A 20074-nucleotide genomic window follows, 5' to 3' on the forward strand; every position below is an offset into this window, starting at 1 on the left:
CCATCCAGACAGATCCAACGATATTCAGAGATCAAGACAAATCCACAGACAGCCATCGAGACAAATCCACAGACATCCAGACAGATCCACAGACATCCAGACAGATCCACAGACATCCAGACAAATCCACAGACATCCATCCAGACGAATCCACAGACAACAATCCAGACGAATCCACAGACATCCAGAGAAATCCAAAGACATCCAGACAAATCCACAGACAACAATCCAGATGAATCCACAGACATCCAGAGAAATCCAAAGACATCCAGACAGATCCACAGACATCCAGACAAATCCACAGACATCCAGACAAATCTACAGACATTCAGAGATCAAGACAAATCCACAGACAGCCATCCTGACAAATCCACAGACATCCATCGAGACGAATCCACAGACATCCAGAGAAATCCACAGACTTCCAGACAAATCCACAGACATCCAGACAAATTCACAGACATCCAGACAGATCCACAGACATCCAGACAAATCCACAGACATCCAGACGGATCTGAAGACATCCAGAGAAATCTACAGACATCCAGACAAATCCACAGACATCCAGACAAATCCACAGACATCCAGGCAGATCCACAGATATCCAGACAAATCCACAGACATCCAGGCAGATCCACAGATAGCCAGACAAATCCACAGACATCCATCCAGACAAATCCACAGGCATCCAGACAAATTCACAGACATCCATCCAGACGAATCCACAGACATCCAGACGAATCCACAGACATCCAGACAGATCCACAGATATCCAGACAAATCCACAGACATCCATCCAGACAAATCCACAGACATCCATCCAGACAAATCCACAGACATCCAGACAAATCCACAGACATCCAGGCAGATCCACAGACATCCAGACAAATCCACAGACATCCAGGCAGATCCACAGATATCCAGACAGAAATCCAGACAAATCCACAGACATCCAGACAAATCCACAGACATCCAGGCAGATCCACAGATATCCAGACGGACATCCAGACAAATCCACAGACATCCAGACAAATCCACAGACATCCATCCAGACGAATCCACAGACATCCAGACGAATCCACAGACATCCAGACAGATCCACAGATATCCAGACAAATCCACAGACATCCATCCAGACAAATCCACAGACATCCAGACAAATCCACAGACATCCAGGCAGATCCACAGACATCCAGACAAATCCACAGACATCCAGGCAGATCCACAGATATCCAGACAGAAATCCAGACAAATCCACAGACATCCAGACAAATCCACAGACATCCAGGCAGATCCACAGATATCCAGACGGACATCCAGACAAATCCACAGACATCCAGATAAATCCACAGACATCCAGATAAATCCACAGACATCCATCCAGACAAATCCACAGACAACAATCCAGACGAATCCACAGACATCCAGAGAAATCCAAAGACATCGTGACAAATTCACAGACATCCAGACAGATCCACAGACATCCATCCACATAAATCCACAGACATCCAGACAAATCCACAGATATCCATTCAGACAAATCCACAGACATCCATCCAGACGAATCCACAGACATCCATCCAGATAAAGCCACAGACATCCATCCAGACAAATTCACAGACATCCATCCAGACAAATCCACAGACATCCATCAAGACGAATCTACAGATACATATAAAATTAAATCAGCATGACAGATTAAATAAAAACTCTGTGCTTCATGAAAGCAGAAACATTTAAAACATAAAATTTTAACTTCTTGTGTTGTTTTGAAAAATCCATCAAGTCTGTGCTTTAGTTTAATTTTCCGGCAGCCAATCACAGCGCAGCAGCAGACCACCTGATTATAAAGTAATCAAAGAGACCTGAGGAAGTTGTTTCCAACAGTGGCGGCCATTTTGGCTCTGAGTGGCTGAGTTTCCGTGTTTCATCATAAAACGATGAGGAAATAAAATGTTCACCTCCGCCTGAGGAAACGACACGGCGAGGTGAAGCCTGATTTGTCCTCCTGTGAGCGTTCACCTCCGTGCAGAGAAGATGAAGGATGAGAGAATCTCAGCAGCGTCACCCTCTTCTTCTTCAAATGGCGCCACCTTGTGGTGAAGGGCAGTGGTGCATCATAACGACGTCTCAGCATCCACGACTTTCTGGCCGTCCTCGTTCTCCACGTTTATCTCGATACTCTGCAGTTTCTGAGAGCTGGAGGATAAAAACAAAGATCAGATGTTGATACGTCGACGTGTGGATTTACAGAGCCTGAGGATGGACCAATCACGTCAGTTCTGCCTGTTGTTGCTATAATGTTCTCCTGTGATCTCACTGAGAGAGTCCCAACATTCTATCACACACACACATCATCATCTCAGCTCTATAACTCCACCCCAGCTCCCCCTACAGGGGTCATGTTGGCTTTAAAAGTAGAATAATTATTCAGCGGTTTATGCTGGATTCACTCTTTTACTATCTTTGACTGATTTTTAATAATTACTGTTAAAGTCTGATGATGATTTCTGACTCTCAGACTTTTACTGTGTGTGTGTGTGTGTGTGTGTGTGTGTGTGTGTGATAGAATATTGGGAGATCAAAGCCTGGAGAACAGCATAGCAACAACGGGCAGAGCTAACGTGATTGGTCCATCCTCTACCTGTCTCCTTACAGGCTCAACAGTGCCCGGCCACTTTTTTTAGCATCTCTGGTTCCTGAAGTAAAATTCTTCAATCAAATCCCCCACAGACAATTCTTAAAATTCTTAAATTGGCACGTCTGAAGCATGAACCAAGCTAGCAGAGAACACGTGACTATTAATCATTTCATTTGGCACAAAAAAAGTCATTTGAAAACAGAGAAACAGACAATGGTACAAGACTGTATATATTTTTTTTAATGAAGATGAAGGTACTACATATCCCACAATCCATTGTGATTGTTTATTTGTTGTTTATAAGAGCTTTTCAAGCTTTTAAACCATTTGTATGTACCTTTCTTCTACACTAATCTCTTATCCTGCTTACATTTTTAATGATAATGCTGCAATAGGAGGTTTGCAATCATGTGATCCAGAACGTGCGTTGGGGGTCAGAAAGTGGAGGACAGCCATTAGGAATAAATGAGAACAGCTAATATTTTCAAAAATTTGTCTCATTTCTAAACATTCTCATGTCAACATGTTTATATTGTTAACTAGAAAAGCACTCAGAGAGCGCAGACCTCCGCCATTAGCCCTATCTCCCAATAGTGAAGAATCCTTTAAAAACATTCCTGGATCCAGACTGTGATCCAGATTACTCCCAAAACCTAACTCGGCGATTACTCCCTCCCCGGTGGGGTGGAAACATGGTGAGGCAAAGCTTTGGCTTTGCTACGTGTGGACTGTCATAGTGGAAGCATTGCCTGCCGGTGCCAACAGATGCACTGACAGTCTCACCCATGGTCTCACCGGACGACTGCAAGTCGTGTCAGAGGGTGAATATTCTTCTATCCCTCCCAGCATTGTGAGTATTCTTGCTACAATTCGCTGTTTTTCTCTCTGTTACGCTCTGACTCATCTCTTCCACCGGGCGTGCGTCTTTCAAACTCTATAAACTCCAAAACTTTGAATAGAAACACACCCAAAAATGCTGCTGGGATTGAAGTTACTCATGTCCGCCATCTCCTGGTGTAAAGTGGTAACAGCGCAGACCTTTGTCATTAGCCCTATCTCCCAATATGACAGAATCCTTAAAAAAATTCCTGAATCCAGACAGTGATCCGAATCAGTCCCAAAATCTAATCAGTTCTTCCTTTAGCCATTTCCTGAAAATATCCTCAAAATCTGTACACAACTTTTTGAGTTATGTTGCTAACAAACGAAGAAACCCATCCAATCACATAACCTCCTTGGTGGAGGTAATAATTTCGGCTGCATTTGTCTTCATCCGTCTACATCCATCTTTCTGAGGCCGTCAGTTTTTGGTTACATGAATGAACTTATCGCCGGTACTACCTCATCATTCTGCTCTAATTTAGTGGGACTATGAGTTTGCATGCAAAGCTCCTGTCTGAACCGTTCGGGCCCGGTTAGAAAGTGACAGGACCAATCAGCGACGAGGGGCAGTACTTTCGGGCGCAGCAGAGTAGTAACGTAAACAAGCAGCAACAAGAGGCCGGTGCAGTTATGGAGAAAGACAGTAGCGTGGATGCTGCTAAAGCGCCAGTTTTATCAGAACATGATGACATTTCTTCTTTAAAAGAAGAACAAAGAACAGCAGTGAGTTGTTTTCTTTTCTTTTCAAAAACGTGTACTGACATGTCTACAGTCGCCATGGTTCGTGTTATGCAGTTCTCTATGGAGTTTACTCCTCGGTAGTGGCTGTTTTGTTGCTCTGATTGGCCCGTAAAGATGTGGCAGACAGGACGTTCATCCAATCACACTCCGAGGATTTTTTCAAAGGCTCTGCCCTTTCCCAACACTGTATACAACAGGTTTTTGAGATGGTTGTGTGAAACAAATCCATCTGGTGTGCCAGGTTACAACAATGAGAGTTGACTCTATAGTAACGATAAATTTACCCATTTTGCTCCGGGCACAGCAGAAGTTAGCAAAGCTAAACATTTTTTCTGGCTAATGGTTCTGCGCCTCTCCTGAAGTCCTGCAGCGTCCCCTTGGGGAGGCCATCCTCACACTTTGGAAACTGTTGAGCCTAACCATGACAGAACTGGACTGAACCAAACTGGACAGATTTGTGGCTTTAGAAAGAGAGCAGTTTAATTCCTGCCTGCTGCTGTTTCCCTAAAAAAAATATTTTTTAGCCTGAATATTTCACTACTTTCAGGACACAAATGTTTTTTAGAATTAAGGATGTTTTTTATTTTTTGCACTTTGAATGCCTGATATGGTCACAAACGGCTCTAAACATGCCCTTTGGTTGAGTTTCTCTGTGCAGAAATCACTTCCTGCCCCCCAGGGAGAGTTCTCTGCTGCTGGGTGACATCATCTACAAAAAAATCTATATTCTGATGTTTGTATGTAAAGAGCCGGCAGTCATTTGTTGCCAGCACAGCGGACAATCCCATGGTTACTGCTAAGAGAGTGCTGTAGCACTCTAGGACTGTGGGTAATGTAGTATTTCTGGCAGAGTTTGTGATTAAACCATTTTCCTTAAAAAACTTCCATCTTCTACAGGAATTCATACTAGAAAAATCAGAGCCCAAGATCAAAACTTTAGGTGAGCTCTTGAGTTTTGCGACAATAATGACTCCGTAGTGACAATAACCATTCTTGCTCCATCCTCTTAATCTAAAAGTGAGTGAGCCAATCACAAAGAGCCTCGGCAGATGATGTAGGAGGTAGGTTTACCTGTGGCTGCGTTTCAGAGCTTTGCTGCTGTCTGAGTTCATCGCCACCGACTTCCAAATGCCGCTTTTGGCCATTTCATCAGAGATGTTCACCTCTGAGGGGTCCACTCTGCAGAAACACACCCACAGTCAGATCAATGCTCACTGCAGGGTCTTTACAAGGATGAGAGAGGGTTAATGTCTCACACTCACCGGCCCTTCATGCTTTTGATCGGGTAGTTCATGAGGTTTCCTCCGTGGTACGGCTGGTCATCCTCCGCCTCCTCCAGCATCCTCTCAGCGTCCTGCAAAAACACAAAGATTTAAACAAACAGGACAGGGAGGTCAGCAGGAACATTTAAGGATGGGGATCATAAAAACTTAGGGGGGTGAGCCAATCTTTAACAGCTGACCTCCTTCTCTTTCTTCTTCTTGTCATCTTCTTTCTTCTTCTTGCTCTCTGGTATCAGGTCGTCCAGCCAGCTCAGCTCTCTCTTCGTGAAGCAGAAATCCAGAAGCTTCCGGATGAACACCAGAGCAAGAACCTGCGGAAAACATCAGTGTAAGAGGGCTGACATCTTCTAAAATCTGCTGTGTCCATTGGCTGTCTCTCTAACCATCATGGGGAAGATGACGGCAGCGGCTGAGGTCTTGATGGCCCAGAGGATGATGAGACAGCTCAGCTGGACCACGGTGAAGATGTGGACCTTCCACAGAGGGACGTAGCGCAGGTAGATCAGGTCGGGCTGGTGTTTGGCTGGCATACCGAACAGTTTGATCCGGTCGAAGAGCTGCAGGACGGACAGAAGGACACGACACATCAGAGACGTTTAAAGACAAACGGACACCAGACATCAGAGACATTTAAAGACAGTCGGACAACAGACATCAGAGACGTTTAAAGACAGACAGACACCAGACATCAGAGACGTTTAAAGACAGTCGGACAACAGACATCAGAGAGGTTTAAAGACAGAAGGACACCAGACATCAGGGACATTTAAAGACAGACGGACACCAGACATCAGAGACGTTTAAAGACAGAAGGACACCAGACATCAGAGACGTTTAAAGACAAACGGACACCAGACATCAGAGACATTTAAAGACAGAAGGACACCAGACATCAGGGACGTTTAAAGACAAACAGACACCAGACATCAGAGACGTTTAAAGACAGTTGGACAACAGACATCAGAGACGTTTAAAGACAGACAGACACCAGACATCAGAGACGTTTAAAGACAGTCGGACAACAGACATCAGAGACGTTTAAAGACAAACAGACACCAGACATCAGAGACGTTTAAAGACAGTCGGACAACAGACATCAGAGACGTTTAAAGACAGACAGACACCAGACATCAGAGACATTTAAAGAAAGACGGACATGAGACATCAGAGACGTTTAAAGACAGAAGGACACCAGACATCAGGGACATTTAAAGACAGACGGACACCAGACATCAGAGACGTTTAAAGACAAACAGACACCAGACATCAGAGACGTTTAAAGACAGTCGGACAACAGACATCAGAGACGTTTAAAGACAGACAGACACCAGACATCAGAGACATTTAAAGAAAGACGGACATGAGACATCAGAGACGTTTAAAGACAGAAGGACACCAGACATCAGGGACATTTAAAGACAGACGGACACCAGACATCAGAGACGTTTAAAGACAAACAGACACCAGACATCAGAGACGTTTAAAGACAGTCGGACAACAGACATCAGAGACGTTTAAAGACAGACAGACACCAGACATCAGAGACATTTAAAGAAAGACGGACATGAGACATCAGAGACGTTTAAAGACAGGACACCAGACACCAGAGACGTTTAAAGACAGACGGACAACAGACATCAGACGTCAAAAGACAGGACACCAGACACCAGAGACGTTTAAAGACAGACGGACACCAGACATCAGACGTCTAAAGACAGGACACCAGACATCAGAGACGTTTAAAGACAGACGGACAGCTGCAGGTTGAAGCACTGATAAAAAGAGACTGACCTGAATTCCTTTGAGCGAGGACGCGCCCATGTAGAGGAAGACTCCATACAGGACTGGCATTGGGATGAACTATAGGACAGAGAGGACAAAACTGACATTTACAAGTTTGTTTGATGCTTCTGCATCCGTACCTTCTTCTAAATATATTTGTTGTTTTTATCCTGAAACTTTAACTATAAAGTAAAACTTCCACATATTGTAGATTCATCTCTTACTAAGGGAAATATTTCAATACTTTTTAGTTTAATCTTGATCATTACGGCCCACAGATCTAGTCTGTAAGGGTTTCCTGAAGGCTGAAAGCAGATCAACTATTAAACAGACATAGGTGAACATTAGGGTCATTTCTCTGAGGACCACAGGGGTGTCACCTTGAGGGCCGAGGTCATGAAGACGGAGCAGCCCATCAGGACGAAGATCATGAAGCCCGTCACTCTCTGCTCTCTGATACCGAGGAACTTCGGCTGCTCGCCTGGCGCCGCACACTCCGACTCCAGCTTCAGACTGTTAACGTGAGAAATGGAGAGCACGGTCGCCGCCACGAACCACGGCAGACCCATGATGGAGCACAAGCCCAGCATCACCGCCACCACCAGCAGGTCCAGGTGATAGCCGCAGCCTTTCTGCGAATCAAACACACGAACACAAATCAAATGCCGCTGATCTGCTCTGACGGAGACCGACCCTCCGACAGATGGCGGTCCTCACCTTCAGTTTGTTCTCCTTCCTGTTGACGATGACGGCGGTGATCTGCTGGTCCATGAAGATGAGGATGGTGCAGAGCAGTGCGGGGACGGCGGCCGCCAGCAGCGTCCACCAGGGGTTCGGACCGAGAGGGGAGATCAGCCAACCACGGTTGCTGGATGTGGGCTGAACGGGCAGACAGGAAGTAGAATCTTTAGACATTAAGAAGAACTTTCTTTCTGATGAAAACAGTTCTCAAGTTTCTCAAACTAAAATCTGACATTAAAATAATCCAGATGTTGGATGAGCTTGTGTTAGTATTGATTAAGACTGGATTTTCAAAATAAAAGCCCAAGCCCATACCGCTCTGCAAAGCATAAGGACATCCTAACATAGGGAATAAATGGTGAAAGTACTAGAAGGAGCTAGAAGGGCAGTGTTTATGTTGTCCCTGTTAGTGGGGAAGACTCTGGACAAACAACAACAAAAACTCCCCACCACCTACAAAAAACACTCCAGATATTTAAGATTTTCCCTCTGAAACATCCTTAAAAAAGTCCCAGTGATTATTCCAGGGATTTTTTTTTCTCCTTCTAGTCCCATCACATCCTAAAACCGAGTCACTTTACCTACAGCTCAATAAATGAATAAATTACTAAACAGTTTTATAGGTGCTAAAGTGGACTTGAAATTTTAAATCTAAATAAGAATAAAACCAGTTCATGATACCAGTAAACCATTGAAAATGCAAGGAGGTATCAACAAGTCCATGTTTATGCACCGATCTGATACAGTTTTAACTTTAGATTTTACTTCATTGAGCCATGATGAATGTCAGCGTATTAAACTGGAAATCAATTCTTCTTTGCTGCTTGAAAACACTGCACACAGGATCTACTGTTTTTAGAGCAGCAAAGGCAAAAACAAGGAAAAAACTGGCCTGCTGCTCCTCCCGAGGCTAGCTGCTTTTCAGTTCCATTGACATTACCCCGGCCTTTGCAGCCTTTACAGAAGCTTTTCGAGCTGGCCTGGGACTTGAGTGGCCTTTCTAGGACTTTAAAGAGCCTCTAAAGTGAAAATAAATATGTTGTTTGACAGGCGAGTGTGTTATGAACTCCCCGGTCAAATTTCAGTCAGATAAAACATCTCTAAGCTTATAAAATTAAACTTCAAAATCATGAAAAATGAGGCAGTAAAATCTCTCCGTAAATATGGGATCGTTTCAGGAAATGTCCGCTGACAACCACTGAAAACACTGTAGTATATATATATATACCAAGCCTGTATGTGGTGCTGTAACGCTACCATGGAAATGTACCAGAGGAGAGAAGAAGATCACAGAAAACTAACACTTTCTCCTGGTTGCCCTTCTGGTTGTTCTCTGTGGTGGATTTAAGAACGTCTGGTGTCTGCTGTTCTCTGTGGTGGTAAAGGAGCATCAGGTTTTGCTGTAAAAGCCAGAATAAGCTCAGTAGCTTCTGCAGATTTGTTCACCCTGGGACCCGGTTTCAAAAAGCAGCATTTATGGCCTCCCAGAACGCCGTTTCCATGTGGCTGAAAGGCCGATACGACAAAAATTTTTGCATATATATTCCTGAATTCCTCTTTGTGTGGACGGGGCCTGGGTCTAGTCTTTCCTGTTTGAAAAAGGCCATTGGCAAACATTTTTATCAATCTGCTCATCAGTCAAAAATCTTGGTGTTATTTCTGACTCTTTAAATGTGTTAAACAGATCATCCCTGTAGGTAAATCTCACCTTTTCAGACTTTAATCTGAAGTAAAACCTTGTGTTTGTGAACGTAACTTTAACAGATCAGTTCATGGCTTCATACATTCAAGGCTGGATAGCTGTAACTCTATACGTCTGTCTACAGCTCATCTAAAAGCTGCTGCTCGTCTCCTCACTAAAAAAGAAGCATTATGTAACACTGATTTAAACGTCTCTAGTAATTACTGATTTGTTCTAGAGCTCTGATAATCACAATTCCACAGCGCATCAAAAGCCCGACTGTGGAGGTCATTGCTCTTCTTTAACCTGAGGAAACTGACCTTAACCCTGCACTGATGTTACATAACCACACAGAGAGCAGCTGATAACAGAAATCAACCTTCAAAAGACCCGTATCTGATCAGCTGCAACCTCAACGACTGCAGCCTTAGAGTAAAACTAAAGAGGAGTATGAAACATCCGTTTATCAGACTGGAAAGTTCATCCTCCAACCAGAAGGTAAACCGTAACACAGCAGAGGTGAGAGCTGAGTTACCTCGAAGCGGTCCGGGACGTTGAGTTTAGGTGAAGGAACTCCGACCAGATAATCCACCAACACCATGATCATGATGGTCAGGAACACAGCAAAGTCGCTGATGGTAGAGCGAACCTGCAGGAACAGAAAACATTTCTTTCTTCATGTTTTTCTACCAAAGAAAAAACAAAAACCTGGGCTGCATGGTGAAAATGTAGAATCTGACAGCAGCTTAGCAGGGTCTGTACCACATCCAGAGCACCTCTGCTGTTGTGTCTGAGACGTTCATGTGTTTAAGGGTCAGACCTTGGTGGGGAAGTATCTCTTCGTCTTGAACTGTTTGAGGAAGGAGGAGAGGAAGAAGGTGGTGAAGAAGAGGATGACGGACCAGAAGAGGACGTCGGGGACGTAGGGACCGTTGTGGCTGCAGGCCGAGCCCACAAACACCCCACGCAGTTCCTTACAGTCCTGAAAATACACGAAAATACAAAGATGAAGATGGGCAGAGGGAGCGCTGCAGGTCGACAACATGGCGCTCTCTGAGTCTGCGGGAACGAACGAAGGAGATTTGATTTAAACCTTAAAACATCATAAAAAAAGTGTCTTAGACATTCCTACCAAATATTTCCATTTCATTTATCATGCAAACTAATGCAACGCTTAATCCAGCGTGTGAGGAGGCTGTAAACAAAATGTTTGACTTTAATTCATGCTCTAATGCTGCAGCGTGGCCGGTCTTCATCAGCCTGTTTTAAACAATGTCTTTATCTATGGCATAGGTTCTCAAAGTGCGGCCCGCGAGCCAATGGTAGCCTGCAGAAACATTTCTGGCGGCCCGCAATTGTTAAGACAGGAAGCAAGGCACACTGAGATGGTTTGTTCTAAATAAGTTTTTACATATATTCTGAAATGGACTGGACACAGGACTGTTATTACCCAAATTTGACTGTAGAGGGCAGAAAACTCCAGGGATTTTGTTTGCATTACAATTTTTCTCAAGGTTTTCTCAAGTTTTGCCAGGTTTAGCCTCACTGATTAATAAAAATGTGTTTATTGCACATTACTGGATGCAGACCAATAAATGTAAACTGTAGAGATGCAACCTGGTCATTAAAATGATTACAAATGGGATTTTTTTTCAGGTTTTTTCCATTTCTTTTTTCTTCGGCGGCCCTCAGTCCAATGTGGGGTTCTTAAATTGGCCCTCAGCTATCAAAACTTCGAGAACCCCTGATCTATGGGGTATATATAAAACTAGAGATCATATTTTTGTGACATCCCTATCCTGATAGTTTATTGTGATTAAATATTAAAATTCAGTGATCACGTGTGATTTAATAATCTTAGAAACAACAGAAAAACACCACCTTTTAGCATAATAAAATCATGATTAAAAACAGCATTAGATGTAAAAATGTGGATTACCTCTACATTGAGCAGCTCCCACTCAATGCTTTCAAAGTTCAGGTTTCTTTTGCTCCAGATCTTCTGGATCTCAGCCGAGGCGTTGGTGGGAGGAGAGCACTGACACCTGGGAGACGAGCAACACGGGAGTCAGAGAGATGTCTAACATGGATCAGATTCAGTAAGCCTGTAAGAGTAGCTGATAAAAAACTGCATTTATATTTAAAGTCTGTTTGTGGCTGCTGTGAAGGCCGCTGCACACCCAGTCTGTTTATTTAGTCCTACATTTGAGTGTGTTTATGAAGAATTATGAGCTCATGGTGAGTCTGTTCTGTTAGAAAATATCCCTCCAAACTTTTGACCATCATCTTTTTTCCTTTTAAAACTAAAGGGGGTAAAGGGGAGCTTTCTGAGGCCCAGGGAAACTGGGGGATCATGAAGGTCAGCAAAACCCTGGTCCACCTTAATGTTGAGCTGGGATAACTGTCTTTATTTAATCACAAAGAGCCACTTCTATCAAAGCAACAGACATGTTTGTATACATTTATGCTGTAGTACAGTAGGATTAAAAAGTGCTAAATAAATAAAGTTATCTTTATTATCATATAGCCTTCTTCAAAATATAAACCTGTTTTCTTAAAAGTGGCAACAATTTTATAGGACGAAAAGACAGGCAGAAAGTGGTAAAGGTGGGTTTTTAGTGGCAAAAACTGGCATTACAGTGAAATGTGGGTTAAAAATGGGCACAAAAATGAGTCAATAAGGGCAGAAGAAAGTGGTGAAAAGGGTTCAAAAGTGGCACAAATAAATAATTTCAACATCAGAACCCAATAACAGTGTGGCATTTAGCCCCAAAAGGAGGGAACTGTTAGCCCGGATGCTTGCACCAATGCTAATGATCCAAAAGTCCATTCTCTGGGTTTATCAGGGGCCAATCTCTGGGTCTATCAGGGGCCAATCTCTGGGTCTATCAGGGGCCAATCTCTGGGTCTATCAGGGGGCCAATCTCTGGGTCTATCAGGGGGCCAATCTCTGGGTCTATCAGGGGCCATTCTCTGGGTCTATCAGGGGCCAATCTCTGGGTTTATCAGGGGCCATTCTCTGGGTCTATCAGGGGCCATTCTCTGGGTCTATCAGGGGCCATTCTCTGGGTCTATCAGGGGCCAATCTCTGGGTCTATCAGGGGCTAATCTCTGGGTCTATCAGGGGTCATTCTCTGGGTCTATCAGGGGCCATTCTCTGGGTCTATCAAGGGCCATTCTCTGGGTCTATCAGGGGCCATTCTCTGGGTCTATCAAGGGCCATTCTCTGGGTCTATCAAGGGCCATTCTCTGGGTCTATCAGGGGCCAGTCTCTGGGTCTATCAGGGGCCAGTCTCTGGGTCTATCAGGGGCCAATCTCTGGGTCTATCAGGGGCCAGTCTCTGGGTCTATCAGGGGGAATAAAAATAAATGCATCTGACTCAGAGTGAAAGGTTTGTGTGAGTAACAATTTTTCATAAATATTCACTTATCAATGAGGAAACATCAGGGAAAAACAGACATTAGCCAAATCTTCTTTGGGGGCCAGTCTGTACTGGTTCTACTGGTTGTTTTAGTTCCTACTGGTGCTGTCTGACCTGTAGAAGGTGAGGTTGTCCAGCTGGTTGTTCATGTTGATGGGGTAAACCTCCCCCAGGTGCACCAGCTTCTCCAGCGCCTCGTAGATGAAGATGATGCAGATGAGGGCGGCGAAGGCCTCCTCGGTGAAGCGGGTGATGTAGCAGACCAGAGAGCTGGCGTCTGTGGCCACTAGAAGGATGCAGAGGAAGGCGGTCCAAAGACCGATACTGGTCCTTAGGGACAGGTAGGACAGGCCATAGTCACTGAGGACAGACAGGAAGGGGACGAGGGACGAGAGTGATTAAATATTTAATCAAACCTTCATGAAATTACAATCATTTTAAGAACTATCCCTCTGTTTTAGAGACTTTAAGACACCAAGGGTGCTTTGTTTTTACCTGTTGATGTGTTATAATGCCAGTTTTAATTCTGCGGCTACCCATGCTGCTGATTTGATTTATCATTTTTAGTCATTATTTCTTTAATTCAGCCATTGCATCGCTCCTTAATGTCTGAATTTCACGCTGCAGATATTGAAGACAAAGCAAACACACTTAATGATTGATCATAATGCACAGCAGATAACCTGAGCTGACCTCTGAGACAGCCAATCAGAGAGCAGAAAGAGCACTGTGCTGAACTCTGGCCTAATCAATAACTCCACCAATCAGTAAGTGAAGCTGGATCATATTCCAGTAGCGTGGTTCAGAGGAATCAAATGTGAAAATATCAAATATTTCCAAGCTGGATGCTCCCTCTCCTCTTTAGTCCACAGGACATGGCGCCTGTGGTTTCCTCTGACCACAGAACAGTTTTCCATGTTTTCTCTTTGGTTCAGAGAAGATGGCGGTGTTTCTGGATCCTGTTCACATATGAATAAAACACAGGTTTATGAGGTTTGACAATCATTGCATCCTGTGATTTAGATTTTACACAGTGTCCCAACTTTTTTGGAAAGGGGCCTGTACTTCTAATGGTGGTAATCTTGCACTGTGATGAGCTCCTCTAAAAAGAAGATTATCTAACAGTACACAGGAGAACGGCTGCTGTGTGAATTTGGAGGTCAATCGTCCTGATTACTCCCCCTGCAGACTTTTACTGTGGTGACCTTTGACCTGGTTGTGTTAGCAGAGAGGCTAACATTGATGTTCTCAGTAAACTCTGCACCAGCAGCAGTGAGCAAACAGACTGTTGAACCGAAGCTCATCGTCCACACAGCAGCTCCATAAATAGGAGCATCTCCATCCTCCTCGCCATCCCTCACCATGGCTCGCCTTCTCCCCGTCCTGCTGCTGCTGGCCCTCACCTGCCTGGCCCGGCTCGGATCGGCTCAGCCCGTCGACATGCGGGCCGAGCTGAAGATGATGCAGGCCGCCATGGAGGAGATGAAGGCCGAGAGACGAGGTGAGAGAGAGAGTCTAGGCTGTGAAACGGCGTTTACTCAAACATCTGCTGGAGGGTTGATGAATATAGGAGCACAGAGAACGCCGCTGTAACACGCATGGAGTCAATGTGATTGGTTTAAGAGCTCGGTTTGTTTTATCTATTATCTATTCTGAGCCTGGAGTTAGGGAGGAACCCAGGAAATTTAGCAAAGACACGGTCTGACAGAGGGATTTATCTCTAGGTTTGACTACCCAGAGCTGGGATAGACAGGGTTTGTTTCATGCATACATTTACTATTCTTATATTGGTAGCTATTACAAAGATGTTTCCACACATGATAATATAAGTGATTGGGTCTGTTATCTACACATGAAAACTGAACTGAAGAGCCTGCAGGGAATGATTATACTATAATAATAAAAATTGTGTTAATCCTCGTTTGTTTGCAGAGCTGATGGTGCGTCTGGAGATATCTGAGAAGGAACTGAGGCAAATTAAAGGTGAGAAATCTCACTAAGCATTTATAAACACTGTTCAATCCTTTTTAAACACTTAAAGGTCACATATTTTACCCCTTTAAGACAAGTTTATATCGGCCTCAGAGGTCTTCAAAACATGCCTGTGAAGTTTGTTGCTGAAAAAACACTCCAGTGTTGGATTTGTGCACGTCTAAAAAACCCCTCTGATCCTCCTCTCAGGCAGAGGAGGAGGGCGGAACCTTCTTCCAAGCGGGGAGGGCCAACTGAACCTGGGGGCGGGGCTAACTCCCCACATAACATCATGAGAGGAAAATCTGAGAACAGCTTGTTTCAGCTAGGGCTGAACGATTTGGGAAAATAATCTAATTGCGATTTTCTTACCCAATATTGCGATTGCGATTTAATATGTGATTAATTCTTAAGTTCCTCATGCCATGTATTTTACAACAAAAACAAGCAATAATTCATTCTTTACTACATAACAACACAAAACTCAATTAAACTAGGCAGAACAATTTAAAAAAAATTCGAAATATGATGATTTTTTTTTCATTTTGCAAATTTGATATGAACTGTTGTATTACAGGGAATGACATTTTTAATATATTTCTCATATTTAATAAGAAAAAATACAAAAATGAAGAAAATTGGATTTTTCTGAGACACTGTTCTAAAAATATGGCACTAGAATGACTGCATGATATGTTATGCAGGACATCTCTGCTGCAAAAAAGTTCTAAACTGGTATTTAGACACAAATTTCAGGTTAAAGAAATATTGCACCTTCTGCAATTTGAAAATTGCAGCAGGCATTATTGCGATTGAATCTAATTTGCGATTAATTGCCCAGCCCTAGTTTCAGCACACATTTTCTGAAAGATGAATGGATTTTTCTGGTATTTGAGGGGATTGTGGACAGGCCAGAAGCACATAATTTTGTTAGAAAAGCCTGAAAAAGTGATTTTTGAATAACATGTCCCCTTTAAAGAGCAAATATCTTAAATATCTAATGCGTCTGTGAGAGTAACTCCTCCTGTTGGCCTCTACGTATGAATGAAGACGGTGTAAAATTTAAATAAAACAAATGTTCATAATTGATTCCTATATTTTAGAAAACATGGTAAAACTTTGTTATGTGCTTAAACATTCATTACAGCCAGTAAGAAGCTGCTTTAAAAATAGAGGATAAACTCCTGAAGCTCTTCTGAATTAGTTAGAAAAGGTAACTGTGGTAATATCTTCATATATCTGATGTTAAATGTTTCATATAAGCTCCATAATTAAAATTCTACAGGATTAAATCCAGTTTAAAGCTGACCACAGGATGTATTTTCATACAGATACACCAAAAGTCGCCTTCGCTGCCTCGCTCGGAGGAAACGGCCTGGTGAAGACGACGTCAGGAAACAAAGATCTCATCTACAGGGAAGTCCTGACCAACATCGGCGGAGCTTACAACCCTGAGACAGGTGAGATACAGGCCAAGTATGAGTTTCCATACCCTTCATAACAAGAGGAGCTAATGCAGACATGTTTCTGACCTGTGGTCTTTCTCATGGCCAGCAGGGGGCAACTCACCGTATGGTGACTGTTGCAATAAAAACAATCACGTTAATGATAAAAATAAAACCAGACAGGGAACGGTTTAGAGCTGGGTTTTATTTCATGATGCACCCATTCAACAATGGTCGGCCTGCTGACATCGGTCTGTCCATAAAAAACGCGACATGTGCCGATGACAGAGGCCGATGTGTCAGACATGGAAAATGGAAGAATCTAACGCATACATGCAGACAGCTGTCTGAAGAGTTTTGTCTTTGCACGCCCTTAATCTGGCTGTCTATGATGGCGTCTGCAGCCTGTGCAGAATCATGCATGTTGTTCCAACTGACTGAAACATTTAAGGGACACTAACATTCTCCACTTGCCTACTTGTCGTAAACGTGCTGTCCGTTAACATGATGAAAAGCCTCTTGGAATTAAAAAAACACTCGCCACATGTGCTGAAGACTATCAACTCCTGCAGCACTTAGATGGAAAACTATCACACTTTTCTCTCCATCTGAACAGCTGCAAGAGAAATCAGCACGTCAGATTCACAGACCCCTGAGGTGATCCCCTCAGTAAGAGCCCTGAAACATCTTTAACGCGCGGAGGCAGCCGCTGATGTTGGCGTTAAAGCAACAAAGCCTGCTGTATGAGAGGCTGCTAGCAAAGATTCAAACAGAGTCTGATCCACTACCTTAGATCTCAGCACAAATCTCCCTCATCCCTCCTCTCTTCCTCCAGGTGTCTTCACCGCTCCGATCCGTGGCGCCTACTACATCCGCTTCACCTGTAACGGTCCCACCAACTTCCCCAGGAGTGCCGTGCTCTACAAAAACAACGCCCAGATCCAGCTGATCGCGCACGAGGCGGAATCCGGCGCGGGCAGCGACACGGCCTCCAACGGTGCCACCCTGATGCTGGAGAAGGGCGACACGCTGAAGATGGTGCTGTGGCACAACACGCAGATCTGGGACAACAGCAACCACCACAGCACCTTCAGCGGCTTCCTGCTGTTCCCGCTGTAAGTCTTTAGACTACACAGAATGGTGGTTTCTGATTGGACGGCTGCAGAGTGACGTCACGTTTCTGTCTTTTTGTTTAAAGTGTGGATGAAGCTCCAACACAGTCTGATGCTGAAGCTGAGCTGAATAATCTGCAGGCTTTGATGAAGCAGATGAAGGCAGAAAACCAGGGTGAGACCCAACACGCCACACTTCCTCTGCCTACAGACATTTAACTTCATTATCGGACTGAGGCTGTCAGATATTTAAACGTTTAACAACTTTATTCTTTTACTTTTTGTGTTTCCAGAAATCAAAACGAGGCTGCAGACGGCTGCTGATGAGCTGCAGGCCATGAGAGGTCAGTCTTTAAAAATATGAAGTTTTTTAGATTAATATCAGGAATAAAACTGACTGACTGAGGGAGGGTTGGATCGGCATCTAAGAAGTTAAAATCTGTGTTTCCATTATAAAAAAAAAAAAAAAAAAGAATATTTCTGCTCCTGTTGTTTCCAGAAGTGCCAAAGGTGGCATTTGCCGTTTCTCTGGGAGGTAACGGTCTGCAGAAGTCGACCTCAGGAAGCAGACAGCTGATCTACAGAGACGTGCTGACCAACATCGGACAGACGTACAACTCAGAGACAGGTCAGAGAAATCCACACATCCCTGAGAACTTTACCTTAGAGTGGCTCCGCCCACTTCAGGATTAATTCACAGACAACACTAATACAGAATTTAAGGGTTAATATTTGTAGATGTGACCACAAAACCATCATTAATGAGAGAGAGCAGAAAGACTACGGCTCCATCTGTCTCCGCCACTCTGATGTTCCTCTGGCATTAATGCAAATGCTAAAACTGTGCTGCATCTTCTCTTAAACCCCTCCCCCTCTTCCAGGCGTGTTCACAGCACCGACCCGCGGTGTCTACTACGTCCGCTTCACCGCCAACGCCCCCACCGACTTCGACATGAGTGCCGTGCTCTACAAAAACAGCGCTCAGATCATGCTGATCGCCCACGAGGCCAAATCCGGTGCGGGCAGCGACACGGCCTCCAACGGCGCCGCCCTGCTGCTGGAGCAGGGAGACACGCTCTCGCTGCAGCTGTGGCACAACACACAGATCTGGGACAACAGCAACCACCACAGCACCTTCAGCGGCTTCCTGCTGTTCCCGCTGCCCGCCCAGGCATGATTCACTTCTGACGGGACGGCTGTAAGCGTGAACCCTCACCTAAACCGGATTATACCAACAAAAAGAGAACTTATGTCTGTTCAGATCATCAAGAACTTAAGACAAACTCATAAAAACTGTCCAAGCTGCAACTAACTTTAAAAACACATGGCATTAAGAAAAACCAAAGCACTGAACATTGTAACAACTTTACTGCACTCATGATCAGGATTTGACCTCCTCAGGAGCAAAACATCTGTGCTGAAATACAATAAAAGCCTCTTTAGCTCACAAAGACCACGCTTCTTCTTTTTAGTGCTGCACATTCACTTAAATACACATCTTCAGGTTTTTGCTAATTATCTGATCTCCTGAAGTATTATCCTGGTGGACTTTTAGTTTAGAACCTTCACTAAAATTAAGAAATAAAGTCTTGAATTTTAAACTAAAAGAACCAATAAAACCTGAGACCAAACATCCTCTATGCTCAAACACATAAAGTGGTGAGAAGGGAGCTCAGCGAGGTTATTGATCCCTGAACAATTATTCAGAAGTGTGATGGTGAGGTTCCTCAGGATGCTCGAAATGATCGATATATCTGTATCTGCATATATGAACTAGAGCCTGACTGATTGATCGGCGGGCCGATTAAAGCGTATCACATATATTAACTTTTTTACTGCATGGGGATTCTGTCTGTGTGTCTCTGCTGAACTCACCCGAGTGCCTGGCAGACGCAGAGTGCAGCAGCAGCTCTCCCCCACCTAGTGTTGCCAACGTAGCGACTTTGTCGCTACATTTAGCAAGTTTTCAGACCCCTCTAGTTACTTTTTCTGATGTTGTTGGAGAGTTTTGGAGACTCTGACGTGAAAGCACGTATCGTTGTTGCTCTTCTCAGTGAGCAGCGGGTGCTGCCGTGGGCCCCTCCCCATCCCTAAGCACTCACAGGCAGCCCCGTCATCGCGCAGCAGTCCATGCTGCAGTCAGACTCACTCGGCTGCAGCAAAGAAGAGGGCCAACGCCCGTTTCAGTATGGGAGTGTGTTAAGTGAATTTGTTTTCTGCGTGTCAGCCACATCTCCCTGCTCTCAAAGCTCTGTCCTTCTTCATAAGTTTTACCTCATTAAACCCCTCTAAAGCGACTTGAGTCAGTGTATAGAGGAAGTGTGTCAGGAACTATTCAAAATAAAAGCATTCTGTATAAGTGAACAGAGTTTC

The 20074-nt window shown here is 44.1% G+C and overlaps 2 protein-coding genes across 3 annotated transcripts in view; one reads left to right on the forward strand and one right to left on the reverse strand.

Moving 5' to 3' along the window:
• Nucleotides 1–1084: 1084 nt before the first annotated feature.
• LOC121513160 (sodium bicarbonate cotransporter 3-like) overlaps nt 1085–20074 on the reverse strand; it is a 79596-nt gene continuing 60606 nt past the window's right edge. The window contains exons 14-25 of one of the 2 annotated variants that reach the window (XM_041792718.1): nt 13288–13533; nt 11691–11796; nt 10572–10733; nt 10287–10400; nt 8047–8208; nt 7710–7961; nt 7339–7407; nt 5931–6104; nt 5727–5858; nt 5527–5618; nt 5336–5443; nt 1085–2199 (exon numbers count right to left, since the gene is read on the reverse strand). In XM_041792718.1, coding sequence (XP_041648652.1) covers nt 2118–2199; nt 5336–5443; nt 5527–5618; nt 5727–5858; nt 5931–6104; nt 7339–7407; nt 7710–7961; nt 8047–8208; nt 10287–10400; nt 10572–10733; nt 11691–11796; nt 13288–13533 — 1699 coding nt within the window. In that variant the 3' untranslated portion in view covers nt 1085–2117. The remainder of the gene's footprint in view (nt 2200–5335; nt 5444–5526; nt 5619–5726; nt 5859–5930; nt 6105–7338; nt 7408–7709; nt 7962–8046; nt 8209–10286; nt 10401–10571; nt 10734–11690; nt 11797–13287; nt 13534–20074) is intronic. The other variant, XM_041792717.1, reaches the window with a different exon arrangement.
• On the forward strand, nt 14523–19041 carry LOC121513161 (complement C1q tumor necrosis factor-related protein 4-like). The gene is made up of 8 exons (XM_041792719.1): nt 14523–14674; nt 15106–15156; nt 16476–16604; nt 17425–17704; nt 17788–17876; nt 17995–18045; nt 18201–18329; nt 18583–19041. Exons 1-8 carry the CDS (start codon nt 14536–14538, stop codon nt 18876–18878), a joined length of 1164 nt encoding a protein of 387 aa, XP_041648653.1. The 5' UTR covers nt 14523–14535; the 3' UTR covers nt 18879–19041.

The sequence above is a fragment of the Cheilinus undulatus genome, linkage group 8 (genome assembly GCF_018320785.1).
Source record: "Cheilinus undulatus linkage group 8, ASM1832078v1, whole genome shotgun sequence".
NCBI classification, from domain to species: Eukaryota; Metazoa; Chordata; class Actinopteri; order Labriformes; family Labridae; genus Cheilinus; species Cheilinus undulatus.